We start from the raw sequence: 14,084 nt of genomic DNA, 5'->3' as shown, positions 1-14,084 counted from the left end.
TCATTATTTACCACTGCAGTTTTTAGGATCTTGGTATCCTTGCGCTCTCTTTTACACTTTACATAGCCCCTCCCTTCATTTGCGCATCTCGTTTGCCCACCATGACCGGTCGTGGAGGCGGTGGAGCTGCTCGCAAGACGCTGCTTGCGCCTATTCATTTCATCTTCAAGCTTCTTCAGCAACGGTCGACAGTGTCTATCTGGCTTTACGAGCAGCTGGCTTTCCGGATAGAAGGAAAGATCCGGGTAATTGGCCCCGTGTTTTCTGGTGGCTGTGATCGCTCGGCTAACAATTTCGGCACAGGGTTTCGACGAGTTCATGAACCTGGTCGTTGACGACGCAGTGGAGGTTCGGATGGCTACCAAGACCGAGGAAGAGAAGCGGAGGCCGCTCGGTATGTGAAGTCGTATAGCAAGATCAAACTGCTTGTGTGTTACGGAAAGTTGCTGACTGTTGTTCCACTTTACAACAGGCCAAATCCTCCTCAAGGGCGACAATGTCTCCCTCATCCAGGCCGTCCAGTGATCTTATCGGGGCGTTAAGGGATTGATTGAAGGGAAAAGGGAATTTTGTTTTTTTTTAACCGATCTCGTGCCGTTATACGACTTTGTTTGCACTTCTTTACCTTTCGCTTTTCACGGATGTCGCTGGGAAACAAATATTGCATTTCTAGCAAAATAGACGAACCTATGGATCGATATGACTCGCTTTCCCGGAAAATCAGTGTTGGCGCACCAGAGACCGGTCATCACCGACGATGAGCATGTCTACAGGCCAGTCATGATCCGCTACCGGTATCTCTTCGGTCGGGGGAAGCATTTGCTCCTTGAGAGATAGGGCAACTGCGCGAGAATTAGTAACAGGCTATTTCATGGTTGGTTGCGTTGGTGGCAGGGTGCTTGTTCCTTACCAAGGAAGGGCAACTTCGGCTTTGTTGACCCACCTGCAGCCCCCTCTCTTGAATACCTTGTCAGAAAATGATCATAATAGCCTTTACCATGCCCTAATCTCCTGAGCCCTTCATCAAATGCCATTCCTGGCATCACAATCAAGTCGAGCCCGTAAGGTCCTTTTGTAGCGTCTTCTGGCTGGGGCGAGACTCCTTTGCCCCCAAAGCAATTCATCTTCCTGAGTACTTGGACCTCGGGCAGCGACGGAATCCCCCATTTGTCGGGCTGGAGAGCCTCGAATTCTTCCATCGACTCTAACTTGAGCATGTCCATAACGGAGGTCCTCGACTGTTCCGATAACTCTAGCTTGTGTATGTAGGGCACGAAGACCTCCTTACCACTTGCCAGAGCATCCCGAACGATGGCCGTGGTGGATAATTCCCCTGCCGGCATGGAGAGATAAACCCCTATCCTCCTCGCATCCTGGTATTCCTGAAGAGCAAACAGCCTGTTGGCGGCGACTCTGGCTGGTAGAGGTCAGCGTTTGCATAGACCGAGTGTGAAGGTCATGAGGCGGAGCTGACATTGATTTGTGATGGAGTCGGCGGGGATCTTGTGCAGCGCATCCCGCATTCTCCGCCGGAGGTCCTTCTTCGCCGCCTGTAGACCAGCCATCATCCTTGAGATCGAGGGATAGGGACAAATATTGACAGGAGATAGTTGTGGGCGGATTACCAGTGGATTCTAATTGAGATAGGATGATGAATATAGGAAGTTCCGCTTATTGTCTGGAGCAGTGTCTGAGATATCGCAATGACTGGAACCGCGTGGCTTGGCATGTTGCCATGATGTGCATGGTTGTTGATCGGCAGGGCCCTGGTTGTTGCACATACCTAAGGTCCTGACTGTACCGCATCCGCCCCCCGTTCAAGGGTCGCCTGCGCCCTTTGGCGGCAGGCAGGAAGGTAGGCATTCTTCTACTACCTAACACCTCTCTTCTTGACCTTCATCTTTCCTTTTTGACCAAAACTCGCGATGATTGCGGGCTACTTTCTTTGCAGCCTCCTCCTGACGGCTGCCAGTGCGGCCAGTGTATCTGATCTAGTAGGGACCTGGACGACAAAGTCCCGTAAGGTTGTGACAGGTCCGGTATGCTGTACTCCTCTCGTTCTATCCAAATCATTGTTTACTAGGGATCTCAGTCGACGCATCAGAATCGCCAAACTGACTAACACCCGGCCTTGTCTCTAGGGATTCTATGATCCAATCAACGACAGATTTCTGGAGCCAAACCTGACCGGCATCTCATACTCGTTCACCGAGGATGGATTCTATGAAGAGGCTTACTACCGCGCAATAGCCAATCGTCAGTGCCTGCTCACTCTCTGCTTTGTTAGAGTCGCAATCTGACGTGTAAACAATCCAATAGCCCAAGACCCAGCTTGCCCAAAGGGTTTAATGCAATGGCAGCACGGTACATACACTGCGCAGAGCGATGGTTCGCTGGTGTTAACCCCGATTGCGGTTGATGGGCGCCAGCTGGTATCAGATCCATGTGCTACACCTTTGACGTCCTACACGAGATATAACCAGACAGAGGAGTTCAAGGTATGTTTCCCTGGTCGATACATTCAAGGCAAGTTAGCTAAAAGCTGCAGTCCTTTACTATCTCGGTAGACCCATATCATGATATCCCACGCCTGGACCTGTACGCTCATGACGGATCGCCCATGCATCCCATGTACCTCGTGTACAGGCCACCGCAAATCCTACCTACAGGGGTCCTGAATCCGATCACCTCAAAGGCTAAGAAGCAAAAACGCCAAATGAGCGGAGACACCAAGTCATACTTCAGCTTGGAGGGCCTTTTGTCGAAGGAGAATGTCATCGATCCCGATCGCTTGCTGTGGCTCGGTGTTATTATGACTGCCATAGGTGGAATCACCGTTTTCTGCTCGTAAACTACAATGACATCGACATGATTCTTTTTCGGACGGACGGTACAATGGCAAGGTTATCAAGATGGAATCTGGAGTTCGAATTGACTTACTAGGTAATAACAGGGGACTCAGGACATCATGGACACAAATGATCATAGGGAATGGCGCTGAAGGACTTCTTTGTTGGAATATTACACGGCCGCCGCGCATATGCATGGGCCTTTTCAATGCTAACACTTAATCATCTGCGGAATTTTCTGCACTCTATCATCTCGAGTATTCAAAACATCGCATTCTAGACTCGCCGTAAATCTTCACTTGTTAACATACCTATTGTTGATACATATATTGCTAGAAACGACATTTCTCCCCCACCTTTCTCTCGGTGTATTAACGTCAGTATTATCGTATCCCCGGTTTTATTTGTGATCGTACAGGTAGGTAAAATACATGCCAGTATTAGTTCTTCTTGAAGGCAGTGACAGCGTCCTTGACAATTCTTGCAGTTTCAGACTTGTCAGCCGGCTTGTCCGCCAGCGCACCACCGGCAGCGAAGAGAGACTTGAGAACAAGGCCGATTTCGACCTTCTTGCCAGCCTCCTTCATGCTGGAGAGCGTCTGGGAGACAACTTGCTTGATGTCGTCCGCGCTCATGGTTTCCACCTGGGCACCGTATTCCTCCAAGACTGTCACCTGCTTCTCCTCAAGCTCTTGAAGCTCTGGGCGGTTCTCAACCTTGAACTCCTCAATGGCATCCTTGGAGGCAGCAATACGTTTCCGAATCAGAGACAGGAGCTGGATATCGGTTTGAATGGGAGAGGAGGTCTTCGCGGCGTTGTTGGTTTCGGAAATCAGAGCCCGGACGACGTTCAGCCTGAGAAGCGCGCGTTAGTCCGCGTAATCAATCAAGTCTTGTCTCAATCCGTAGGTCGTATCAGACAAACCGAGGAGTATCCTTGGCTCTCATAGCCGTCTTGAGGTCAGTTCTGAGCTTGGTCATCAAAGGCGGCAAGATCGGGCTGTCGGTCGAGTTCCAGCGCACCAGGCGCAAACCCAGACGGGACGAGGTGGATCGCAGAGCTGGGAACATGTTCGGAATTACGCAACGACAGGAAGTAATAGAATGCGAATGCAGATGCGAATTGATTTTTTGTTGTTCTAGTAGAGTGGAACTAATGACGCTGTCGGACCCGTAGAAAATCCAAGCCTGATAATAATCTTTCCAAGGCGGAAGAGAAGCTCTCCGTCCGCCCTCCGCCCGGGGCCCGTGCACATTTTTGTTTCTCATCCTGCTCATGCTCAATCCACAGCTTCATGCCTGTTCTTCGACCCGGTTAAACACACCATCCTTGTGGCGGAACACCACTCCCTGCGCTCCCCCATTGGTGTTCCTTTTCTTTTTATCGCAACATCCCTCTCTATCATCTCTCCACGACCTCTTTTGCTTTCCTTGACCGAGTCTTCCTTTCGTCGCGTCATTGCGCTGCTGTCTCCGAATCTCCCAGCCACCTTTCCGGGGAGAGCGCCATACATAGCCCAAACCGCCTCATACGGGCGCCGTCTACTGCCGGCATCATGTCATACCCATCTCTACCAACCCTCACCCCTCAGAGGCCACTCCCTGGCGCATTCTACCAAACACCAGCGCCCAATGCTGGCGCGACGGCGTCGGCATCGAACCCCCAACAAGCCGCAGCCCCAACCGATCCGCCGTCCCCCATTCAGCTTCCCAACTTCACTGCGGTCCAAACAAAGCCCAAGCAGAGCCTAGTGAGCACGGAGCAGCGTGCTGCGCGGACTATTAATGAAACCCTTGCCCAAGAATCTCGTTACCCAGACTTGGACAACTCTCTGTCTCGTAAGTTGACCACTGTGGTCGCACCGCTGGCAGGGACCCGACTGACCCTCCTGTGTAGAAGGATTCTCGTCCGACTATGATCTCCCCACATCGTCACCATGGGCTCCTTTTCAGAAGGTGAAGATGTACAACATCCCCGACCAGATCTTCGATCAATACAACAGAGCACAGGTATCGACGAACATGGGACTATTTGCTGAGTTGAATCACGCCTGGGTCGCAATCGACAATGCTCTCTATATCTGGGATTACACTCACCCTAACCCGCAGTTAGTTGGATTCGAGGATCAACCAAACAGCATCATCACCGTCAAGCTAGCGAAGCCTCGCCCGAAAGTGTTTTTGCCCAGTATCACTCACTTGCTCGTAATATCTACTACGGCCGAAGTCATTTTGTTGGGAATGGGCTGCGAGACCACGCCCGGAGGCGCACGACAAGTAACGCTGTATCAGACTGGCATGTCCGTAGCAATCCGAGGGTTGGAGATCGATCAAGTGGCCTCATCCGATTCGACTGGGCGCATCTTTTTCGGCGGAATCTCCGACAATGATGTCTACGAGCTCGTCTATCAGCAAGAGGAGAAGTGGTTCAAGGGTCGCTGCTCAAAGGTTAATCGTACTAGCAATCGTCTCGCTGCCTTGGCTCCCTCGCTGAGCTTTACCCAACCAAATGAACACGTCGCGCAAATGGAGATTGATGACACCAGGAAGCTGCTCTACACACTCTCGTCGCTGTCCACGATCAGGGTCTTTCATATGAAGCCCGACGGAAGTCTAGCTCTTGCGATCACAAAGAAAGGGCAAGACATATACGCCAATATCGGACATATCATCGCGTCCAACGAAACTCTCAACCCCAAAGTTCCCATTGTTTCCATCAGCCCCATCCTTGCAGCGGAAGCGTCCCGATACCATCTGATGGCCACTACTGCGACAGGCTACCGGATCTACCTCAGTGCTACTGGTCCCTATAGCTGGGCCTCAGCACCAAATGGCACAAGTGCTCCCACAAGCATGCAAGCTCATCATGTGAAAACACCTCCGTTGGACGCCGCTCCCTCGGCTCAATTGGCAGCCTCGCAAGGTCTTCAAGGACAGGCACGCTATCACCCTACAGTGGCAGCTAGAATCCCTGTTCACACCCTTCAGCCCACTCGGTTTGCCGTACGGTATCCACCCGGCCACTTTTTCTGCTTCACCTCCAAGGACTCGGCGGCATCGGACTCTCTCTTCATTTCTGCTCCCGACTCTGGACGAGTCGCTCGCGCTCAAGAGACTGTTAGTCCCAAGGCTGGTGAGACAGCAGTCTGGGTATCATTGGGTAGCAGAGCGGAAGATGTCGGGGTCTGCTCCCCACCCACCGAGGCCGCCATGGCTTTCAGTGGGTTCGGTAATGAACTGGCTATTCAGTATGACGAACCTGTGGCCGAAATCGCCATTCTTACCAACAATGGTATTCATATCATTCGCAGACGGCGTCTCGTCGATGTTTTTGCTGCATTGGTTCGAAACGGTGGAGAAGGCGGTGACGGATTGGAGGGTATGGTCAAAACTTTCATCCGCATTTATGGCCGGAGCGAGACCGTTGCTACGGCTCTGGCCGTCGCTTGCGGTCAAGGAGTGGAGGTGTCTAGTGATTCTAGACTCACCCAAATAAATGATCCACATGTCTTGGAGTTTGCACGCAAGGTCTTGATTGACCACGGGGGCAAGCCTATGATGAACGAAAATGCCGTGGCGGACAGTTCCACACCTGCCATCGACACCGTCCTCCCTTCACCGCGGCATGCGGGCATCGCGCTCTACATCTCGAGATTATTACGCTCTATTTGGAAGAAAGAGATTGCCAAGCTCGAAAAGTCCGAGACGCCGCCCATTGGCACGGAGACCATCGTTTCATCAGTTTCTTCTGCCAAGCTGCAAGCTGTTCAGCGCGACTTGACTGCTCTGCAAGAATTCTTCAAGACTAACAAAAACTTTATCGAAGGGCTGAGCGGCCCAGAGGCTCTGACTCGGGTCTCCACGAAACAGGAAGAGACTGCCCTACAAGCCGAACATCGCGCACTGCATTCGCTTGTTCAACTTGTATCTCACACCATCGAAGGCATTTCCTTTGTTTCGGTTCTATTCGATGAACGCGTGGATGAAATTGTGGCTACCCTGCCAGCGGAGTCGAAGGAGCGCTTCATGAAACTTACGTATGAGCAGCTGTTCAGTACCACTAAGGGCCATGATATTGCGAAGGAGCTGGTGAAGGGCATTGTGAATCGGAACATTGCAAAGGGATCTAATGTCGAAACGGTAGCCGATGCTCTAAGGCGGCGATGCGGCAGCTTCTGTAGTGCCGAGGATGTCGTCATTTTCAAGGCCCAGGAGATGTTGAAACGAGCCACTGAAGTAGGCTCCAATTCGGAGCTTGGACGCAACCTGCTGAATGAGAGCCTTCACTTGTTTCAGCAGGTATCCGACAATCTGCCAATGGACTACCTGGTCTCTGCAGTCGAAAGCTACATCAAGAATGAGTTCTTCGCAGGTATGATCCCCGTGTTCGTATTGGAGCACAAGAAACGCCACTAAAACAAAGTACTGCAGGCGCGATTCAACTGGCTTTGAATGTGGCCGCTCGCTCAGACAAGGCCAACCTGGCACTTGCATGGATTGTGGATGGTCGCCCCACTGGTGTAAGTACCCTTTTTGATCTAAATCACTTCCTTGATGACTGACATTTCCATCTTAAGGATACTCGTATTGAGTACTTCCAGTATCGGAAGCAATGCTATGATCTCATATTCAGGGTCATCATTGCAGTCGACAAGCATACTGCCAAGGATATCGGTATTGTTGATGGACAATTGACAGTGATGGCCAAACGCAGGAATGAGGCATATGGAGTGGTTTCCGACTCTCGAGACGAGGTGTTTTTGACTACCCTATATGATTGGTACCTCGAACAAGGTTGGAGTGAGCGACTGCTCCAGAGCGATTCCCCCTTCGTGGTCGCCTACCTTGAGCGCAAAGCCGATGATGACATTGAACACGCCGATCTTCTCTGGCGTTATTTTGCGCAGTCTGAACGATTTTTCGAAGCAGCCAAGGTTCAACTCCAGCTTGCGCAGAGCAGCTTCAACATTCCCTTGAGCCGCAGAATCGAGTACCTAGGATGGGCTCGGGCCAACGCATCGATATTCACTCCGGATGTTAGCCGACAGGCTCGTCAAAGACTGGTCCAGGAAACCTCCAATCTGATTGATGTTGCCGACATTCAAGACGAAATCTTGCAACGCCTGAAAGACGATCCTCGGGTTGCGCCGGAAGCCAAACCCCAGGTCCTGAAGGAAGTGGATGGGGCTATCAGGGACATCAGTTATGTATGTGTTACACCCCAAAAATTGCCTTTCCCCCATCATTTTCCAGTTTATCTAATGCCTATTAGCTCTTTAACAATATCGCCGACCCTGGAAGCTACTACGATATCTGTCTGCAGATCTTCTTCCACGCCGACCACCGCAACGCGGCTGACATCAAGTCCACATGGCAACATCTCCTGCAAGACCTCCACAACCGGGTCTTGGAGCGGGGCGAGCCCCAGCCCTACGAAGCGGTGATCGACCAGGTGCGGAGTCTGGGCGGCCGACTCCGCATGTCAGACTCCATCATGCCCATCCCGATCATCCTGCCCATGCTCGAGCGCTACGCCCTAGAGCACCAGCGTGACGTTGGGCCCCCAACGTGGATCGTTGACCTCCTCCTCGACCTGAACGTCGCACACGAGACCATTTTCACCGTCCTCGAGGGCATGTACTACACAGACGAAGCGCCCTTCCAGGGCAACAACCGGAGATACATCGCCAAGGACCTCCTATATCTCATCCAGCATTGGTACCACGAGACCGTCCGCCCCGGCGGCCGGGTCTTTGGAAGCGACACCGCCGCCAACCGCGTCCTTGAGACCCTCCTCCTCATTCAACAAGGCGGCGGCATCCCGCCGGATCAATTGCGCGTGGCCAACGAGCTCCGGACTAAGGTCCAGGATATATTACGGTGATATAGCGTGTGCGTGTGCGTGTTTGTCTGTGGATTATAGGATTGGGGCAAGTAGGTAGCATGGTTTTCAAATCTCACTTTTTTTTCACCTTTTGACTCTGTATTTTTTTCATGTCTCCGATCACAGGAGACAGCGAGCGGATAGAAAAGGGGGCGGTGCTGGAGTTTTCCTTTTATTTATTTCCCTTTTGTCTTACCTTTTTTTTTTCAATCTTCCAACTTTGAGTTTATTACACAGTTAGAAGGGGGGTGCAGTCGAGCTTACTTCTGACCCATTCAACGTGTACCCTATTGTTCTATTTCAGATCTCTGGGCAGTTCCTCATTGATCCTCTCTTCTCGCACTTGGAGGCGCTTTGGGAACTTTGTACTTCGAAAATTGGGCCCTTGGAGGGACATGACACATTCAAGCCGATAGTCGGTAAGTTAGTGGACTAGTAACCCAGTTAAGGGGGATGATGCTGAGCGCAAACGGGCTAGACTGCTAGTATACTCTTGAATCATCTTTCCTATATGTAGAAAGAAGAAATCTGTACTCTTACATACAATACAAAACCAGAGTCTTCGTTCTTCATCCTCAATGGGCCGGCCTGTCTGCATAAATCGATCGTCACGAACCATTGTTTTCCCCAACCCATTCCACAACATATATATCTCTCCGCTTGCGCAATCCGAGGCCGTGAACTAGCCACGTTCTCTCATGTAATCAAGAGGGAAAGGCCTTTGGAATCACGTGGCCGGATTAATCAGGAAGGCCGGCGGACTCTTCTTGGTCCGGTGAGGAAGAGATAGATGTACTACTATACTACTACTGTACATGCACGATAGGATAAAGGGAAGGTACCCGAGGCTGATGCTAGCTTTCACTACTTTCTTGGGGTAGAGACCACTGGCTATACTACTGGATCGGAGGATGCACGTCGGGTTCGGGTCCATCGTCATGATGCGTCAGACAAAGTGCTTTTCTCGATTCTACCCTAATACTATGTATTTCGAAGACTCCTCCGTAATGGGAATGTGCTACTTCGGCGGTTGATAAGCGGACAGCTGACTTATAATTAATAAGACTAATTGCACAATCAGCACAGAGTCAATATCTCGATTAAGTACTATTTGCCCAATGCCCACCCCAAATGCATTTATCAAAGCTAGCAAAAAGGATGTACCAGGAAAACAACTTCCTAAAGAAAAGAAAAAAGATGGACAGCAAACAAAAACCAAATGGAGTCAGCGGTGGGGTCTCCCCAGGAAAACGAATCCTGCTAGTCAAAAAACCGAATGAACTTTTTTTACCCCCACACACAAACCCCGCCAGTCTAGATATGCAAACAACAAATGATTAAGCGGTCTATTCGAATAACACGAGCAGAAAGAAAACACAAAAACAATCGAAGGGCTGAGGTATCAATTTTGAAGGACCGAGTCGAGGATCAAAATAGATATTAGAAGTAGTAAAAAGAGGGGAAAAGAACAGAAATAACTCCTTGAAATGAGACCCAGACGAAAGGGTATAATGATTAGAAATGGGAGTCAGGTGTGGAAAAATAGCGAAAACGAATCGCAGCGCAAGACGAATAAGGGCGGTTGGTAGAAGGACTCCCCGAAGGTAGGCTCTCTCTCACTTCTGATACGACCCAGTCGCGCCAGAGATCTGCCGTCGTTGCGGGAAAGACATGCGTACATCGTAACGAGAGAACGATTGGAGGGGTCGAGAGCCATTCTACTCGAATTGGTCGTACACTGGGATGGGCTTCTCGCCCAAGGCACACATGCGGAAGATATGGCGGAGCTTAGCACCGTTGTCGTCATCGAGATAGTCGACAATGGCAGAGTCTGATAAGGAAAAGAATCAGTATGCCTTTTTAGGCTTCAATCGGGAGAGAACGTACGAGTGGTGCTGCGGTTGTCGAAGAGGACAATTGTCCTGGGTTGCCATCGGACTCGGGCCTGGAAGTCGTGTCCGGTGATGATATGTTGCATGAGGAAGTCGAGCAACCACTTCTGCTCAGGCTCCTTTAGGCCCTGAATCTTCGTGATAAACTCCCCATTGACGAAAAGGCATTTCTCGCCTGTTACCGGGTGAACGCGCACAAGCGGGTGGACGGTGTCGACAGCGTCCTTGCGCACCAAACTACCAGTCATGCGAGCGTGGGTGATCATCTTGGCGGAGGAGTGGACTGCCCGCAGCGTATCCAGCCATGAGGTGAAAGTGGGAGAAAGACGCCTGTGCCATTTCCTGGTTAGTAACTCTCCGTCGCCTTGCCATCCATTCGTGGCAGCGGGGCCATTACTTACTTGTACGCCATATCAGTAGCTGAGAAGACGGTGTCGCCGCCCACCTCGGGACCTTCTAGCAGTCCTAGCATGACATAGCTGGGGGGTTGAATCTCGTAGCTCACATCTTGGTGCCAGAGTGTGGTTGTTGTACGCTGCTCCAAGAAGCGTGTAATCTCCTCACGGTTTCCATCACGATGAATAATGTGAAATCCAGGGTGGCCGCGCATGGAGCCGGAGACCGGCTGGTAGTTAGGCTTGCCAAAGTGTCGCATAAATGCCTCCTGTTCCTCCGGCCCAGCATCGATCAGATCCTGATCGGGGAAAGCAACCACCTTGCGCTCTGCAATCAGCAGCGCCAATTCATCCTTAGCCGCATCCGAGAGCTGGCTCAACTGGACTCCCTCCAAGATGCTTCCGATCCGCGGCTGAATCTCCGTCATTTTGGTGTTCGGAGTCAGAAGGTTGGGCTTGCTCTTGTCCTTCACACGCAGGGCAGGATCCTGGTACTCAAATGGAGGAAGTGGGTCAAACCACACTTTGTCCCATGTGGGAAGGTACTCAGGGTATCTGGTGCGGAGATGCACTTCTTTGGTGACGTCGACGTAAGGAATGTTGATGTCGTAGCTGATCGGCTCTTCTTCCTGATGGGCATTCATGGCCTTCTTGGGCCGCAGGATTGGGGCTGTGGATGGCATTGTGCTGTCTTGGTAATCTTATCCCAGATGTTCTTTGTGTGTAGAGGATGAATGCTTATAGAATAGCTTGAAGCTGGAAGACTTAATCAAGGTATCGTGTCTGAGGTGAAGAAGACTGAGTAGAAGGTGAAAGGAAAGATGGAATTGAGGATTGAATCATGGAGGAGGAAAAGAAGAAGGGTTGGATGAAGGTGGACAAGCAGCAATATATAGATGTCAAGCTGGACATCTACTCCACCATCTCGCCATGACGATTGAAAAGACTGCGCAACCTTTAAGCGCAATCGAGTGGACGATATGATCACGGTGGCGCTAAATGATCTTGCATCTGCCGGGAGTCGCTTGGCTATTGCCCAGATAGGTAGACTGAATGCTATCCCTTCCATCTTCGGAGCGGAAAGTCGGCGCTGAGAGACACACCAGATTGTCCACGGCGGACAGAGGAAATAGAACCACCCTCAAAGGGCCATGACGACAGGGGTACAGAAACCAATGCTGAACGGGTCTCTACAGGTAAAAACGGCAGCCGATTATAGACTAGGGGGTGAAGGGGGAAGGGATGGAGGGGGGCGGCGGCACGACTGCGAGCCAGTCAGAGAGAAGGATAAGTCCGAAACGAACCAAAAGGGTGAGAGGAGAGGAGGTCACGGTAGTGGGAATAGTGGGAATAGTGAAAAAAAAAACACACAAAGACAGAGCAGACAGATAGACAGGTCGAGGAAGTTCGAGTCGGGACAAGGGAGGAAGCAGGCTGGAGCCCGCTCGGAAGCGCGACCGAGAATAGAGGCAGGCGGAGACGCAAGAGGTTGTTGGTAAGGAGAAGCGGTCAAGGGCCCAATAGAGGCAAAGCGAGTGGACTCATAGTCTCAATTTACCCAGCAAGCATCCGTCCTGCCCGCATCGGATGAGGACTGAGATTATCTCGGACATTGATGATCGACCGCTTCTGACTGTCTTTCAGTCTTTTGACCTTTTTTTTTTTCTTCCAGCTGGATCCGAGAGAATGGCTCCCACTATCCGTAGATAGTTAGTTTCGAACCATCTCAAACCCTTCTTTCAATTGACCCCGGTCTCTGTCTTCGTGTGGTTTCACCGCTCTCTCTCTCAGTCCGGCGAGTCTAGGGGATCGATAAGAAGTCGAAAAAGAAGTAGAAAAAATCGTTTAATAATCTGTACGAAGACATGAGAGTGGAACCCTGCAGCAGGCACGTTGGGTCAATATCGCTAACTTTGGTGGTGGTGGTGTCGTCTGCTTCTCGTAGGGTCACGGATTGGCACTAGAGCCCGCGGAATCTATCCTGTGCAGTAGGTGGATGCGCGATGCGCCGCCTCCGTAGCTTCTGGTAGCTCTGGCTATCGTGCTTTCCTCAATCCTTGCATACCTGGGCAGCAGCCTGTTAATCTTCCGGCTTCCAGGCCTGCGGATGCTTTGTCCTACGAGACTTTAGGGGCGTACTGCATCGAAATCATTTCTTTTCCTCAATAATCCTGGAATTCTGCAGCGTCAAGGCTCTTCGTTGGTTGGTGGATGTAATAACATGTCTTAATCCATAGGCCACCGACATGATAACCCGTACGACGCTGAGCCTGGAATTGAGACTTGCGTGCTTGCAATCTAAGCTCCCTGCCGTGTGGCACTTGTTCGAGGGTGTTTCTGACTGATCCCGAGCTCTGATCGAGTCATTGAATAAAAGTTGACGTTACTGGTTCCGATCAAGTCGGTATAATCCTCATATTGAATTGAGATGATCAACGGTATATCGTTATATCATTGTCAAGGAGATCAACCTCGATGGCCGTTCAAACATACGTCGTTTGAACAAGACCATTCTGGAGATGTTCAAGCTCCCAAATGCCATCCAGACGCGGTGTAAACGCTTGTGGTACATGAATTCTTGATCTTCGTCGATTGCCATAATTGCATCCAAATCATACCGGTAGTCTTTGTAGGATTTAGGGTACTGAACAAATTGGACCGAGGCGCAACGGTGGGCCAGGCCGATCCGATTTTGCTAGCCCCCCCTGTGACGTTTGTTTCCATTCGGGAATGCGGACCAATGTCCGGGGTTCCATCAAAGTTGTCTCCACTCAGCCACGTTAAGGTGTCTACTCGTCGGTGACGATGGATCGCCAAAGGCCGCTCTCTAGAACATTTCCCAGACGGTATCGAAGGCCCACAGAAGCCTCGAAGAAAGGGCGGAGGGGCATCGGCCTGATAATGTGCGATCATGCCCACCGACGCGGTTCGGATTGCATAGTGTCCACTTTGAGCCACCGTCAATCCAGAAACTCCAGAGCCTGGAGGCGTCGAATTGCCATCGTGACCGAAGCCATCGGAAACAGCTGTGCATGCGGCATGCTGTCCCAATTCTCTGTCAATT

The 14,084-nt window shown here is 51.1% G+C and overlaps 7 protein-coding genes across 7 annotated transcripts; 4 read left to right on the top strand and 3 right to left on the bottom strand.

Moving 5' to 3' along the window:
- Positions 1-101: 101 nt before the first annotated feature.
- On the top strand, positions 102-525 carry BO95DRAFT_455578 (small nuclear ribonucleoprotein E; the record flags this gene model as incomplete). Its single annotated transcript, XM_025588350.1, has 3 exons — positions 102-245; positions 304-394; positions 473-525. 3 exons carry the CDS (start codon positions 102-104, stop codon positions 523-525), a joined length of 288 nt encoding a protein of 95 aa, XP_025439316.1.
- Positions 526-641: 116 nt separating this feature from the next.
- BO95DRAFT_420012 (5-formyltetrahydrofolate cyclo-ligase) lies at positions 642-1,822 on the bottom strand. The gene is made up of 3 exons (XM_025584516.1): positions 1,475-1,822; positions 911-1,417; positions 642-842 (listed from the first exon to the last, which is right to left on the bottom strand). The coding sequence occupies exons 1-3, from the start codon at positions 1,566-1,568 to the stop codon at positions 721-723; spliced, it is 723 nt and encodes a 240-aa protein (XP_025439315.1). The 5' UTR covers positions 1,569-1,822; the 3' UTR covers positions 642-720.
- On the top strand, positions 1,665-3,084 carry BO95DRAFT_445709 (uncharacterized protein). Its single transcript, XM_025587207.1, has 4 exons — positions 1,665-2,039; positions 2,142-2,256; positions 2,320-2,498; positions 2,549-3,084. The coding sequence occupies exons 1-4, from the start codon at positions 1,926-1,928 to the stop codon at positions 2,849-2,851; spliced, it is 711 nt and encodes a 236-aa protein (XP_025439314.1). The 5' UTR covers positions 1,665-1,925; the 3' UTR covers positions 2,852-3,084.
- A 158-nt stretch (positions 3,085-3,242) lies between these two features.
- BO95DRAFT_445706 (uncharacterized protein) lies at positions 3,243-4,031 on the bottom strand. The gene is made up of 2 exons (XM_025587206.1): positions 3,775-4,031; positions 3,243-3,704 (listed from the first exon to the last, which is right to left on the bottom strand). Exons 1-2 carry the CDS (start codon positions 3,918-3,920, stop codon positions 3,290-3,292), a joined length of 561 nt encoding a protein of 186 aa, XP_025439313.1. The 5' UTR covers positions 3,921-4,031; the 3' UTR covers positions 3,243-3,289.
- Positions 4,032-4,150: 119 nt separating this feature from the next.
- On the top strand, positions 4,151-9,197 carry BO95DRAFT_516892 (putative non-repetitive nucleoporin). Its single transcript, XM_025591852.1, has 5 exons — positions 4,151-4,688; positions 4,747-7,221; positions 7,281-7,369; positions 7,427-8,056; positions 8,122-9,197. Exons 1-5 carry the CDS (start codon positions 4,406-4,408, stop codon positions 8,731-8,733), a joined length of 4,089 nt encoding a protein of 1,362 aa, XP_025439312.1. The 5' UTR covers positions 4,151-4,405; the 3' UTR covers positions 8,734-9,197.
- Positions 9,198-10,262: 1,065 nt separating this feature from the next.
- On the bottom strand, positions 10,263-11,937 carry BO95DRAFT_227779 (TauD/TfdA dioxygenase family protein). The gene is made up of 3 exons (XM_025581241.1): positions 11,027-11,937; positions 10,621-10,955; positions 10,263-10,564 (listed from the first exon to the last, which is right to left on the bottom strand). Exons 1-3 carry the CDS (start codon positions 11,701-11,703, stop codon positions 10,452-10,454), a joined length of 1,125 nt encoding a protein of 374 aa, XP_025439311.1. The 5' UTR covers positions 11,704-11,937; the 3' UTR covers positions 10,263-10,451.
- Positions 11,938-12,626, top strand: BO95DRAFT_227782 (uncharacterized protein). Its single transcript, XM_025581242.1, has one exon. The coding sequence runs from the start codon at positions 12,172-12,174 to the stop codon at positions 12,517-12,519; it is 348 nt and encodes a 115-aa protein (XP_025439310.1). The 5' UTR covers positions 11,938-12,171; the 3' UTR covers positions 12,520-12,626.
- The last annotated feature ends 1,458 nt before the right edge of the window (positions 12,627-14,084 follow it).

Source organism: Aspergillus brunneoviolaceus (genome assembly GCF_003184695.1).
Source record: "Aspergillus brunneoviolaceus CBS 621.78 unplaced genomic scaffold BO95scaffold_61, whole genome shotgun sequence".
NCBI lineage: Eukaryota > Fungi > Ascomycota > Eurotiomycetes > Eurotiales > Aspergillaceae > Aspergillus > Aspergillus brunneoviolaceus.
This window is presented reverse-complemented; position numbering and strand designations above follow the sequence as displayed.

Excerpts from the sequence above, each read along its gene's own strand:
- BO95DRAFT_516892 (XM_025591852.1), top strand. The coding sequence starts at position 4,406 with ATGTCATACCCATCTCTACCAACCCTCACCCCTCAGAGGCCACTCCCT. Across the intron at positions 7,222-7,280 it reads CAAGAATGAGTTCTTCGCAG|GCGCGATTCAACTGGCTTTG; the intron begins GTATGATCCCCG and ends AAAGTACTGCAG. Across the intron at positions 8,057-8,121 it reads CTATCAGGGACATCAGTTAT|CTCTTTAACAATATCGCCGA; the intron begins GTATGTGTTACA and ends AATGCCTATTAG.
- BO95DRAFT_445706 (XM_025587206.1), bottom strand. The coding sequence starts at position 3,920 with ATGTTCCCAGCTCTGCGATCCACCTCGTCCCGTCTGGGTTTGCGCCTG. Across the intron at positions 3,705-3,774 it reads AGAGCCAAGGATACTCCTCG|GCTGAACGTCGTCCGGGCTC; the intron begins GTTTGTCTGATA and ends CGCGCTTCTCAG.
- BO95DRAFT_227779 (XM_025581241.1), bottom strand. The coding sequence starts at position 11,703 with ATGCCATCCACAGCCCCAATCCTGCGGCCCAAGAAGGCCATGAATGCC. Across the intron at positions 10,956-11,026 it reads GCTACTGATATGGCGTACAA|GCGTCTTTCTCCCACTTTCA; the intron begins GTAAGTAATGGC and ends GAAATGGCACAG. Across the intron at positions 10,565-10,620 it reads CGACAACCGCAGCACCACTC|ACTCTGCCATTGTCGACTAT; the intron begins GTACGTTCTCTC and ends TTTCCTTATCAG.
- BO95DRAFT_227782 (XM_025581242.1), top strand. The coding sequence starts at position 12,172 with ATGACGACAGGGGTACAGAAACCAATGCTGAACGGGTCTCTACAGGTA.
- BO95DRAFT_420012 (XM_025584516.1), bottom strand. The coding sequence starts at position 1,568 with ATGATGGCTGGTCTACAGGCGGCGAAGAAGGACCTCCGGCGGAGAATG. Across the intron at positions 1,418-1,474 it reads CGACTCCATCACAAATCAAT|CCAGAGTCGCCGCCAACAGG; the intron begins GTCAGCTCCGCC and ends GACCTCTACCAG. Across the intron at positions 843-910 it reads GCCGAAGTTGCCCTTCCTTG|TTGCCCTATCTCTCAAGGAG; the intron begins GTAAGGAACAAG and ends ATTCTCGCGCAG.
- BO95DRAFT_445709 (XM_025587207.1), top strand. The coding sequence starts at position 1,926 with ATGATTGCGGGCTACTTTCTTTGCAGCCTCCTCCTGACGGCTGCCAGT. Across the intron at positions 2,257-2,319 it reads CTACCGCGCAATAGCCAATC|CCCAAGACCCAGCTTGCCCA; the intron begins GTCAGTGCCTGC and ends ACAATCCAATAG. Across the intron at positions 2,499-2,548 it reads ACCAGACAGAGGAGTTCAAG|TCCTTTACTATCTCGGTAGA; the intron begins GTATGTTTCCCT and ends TAAAAGCTGCAG.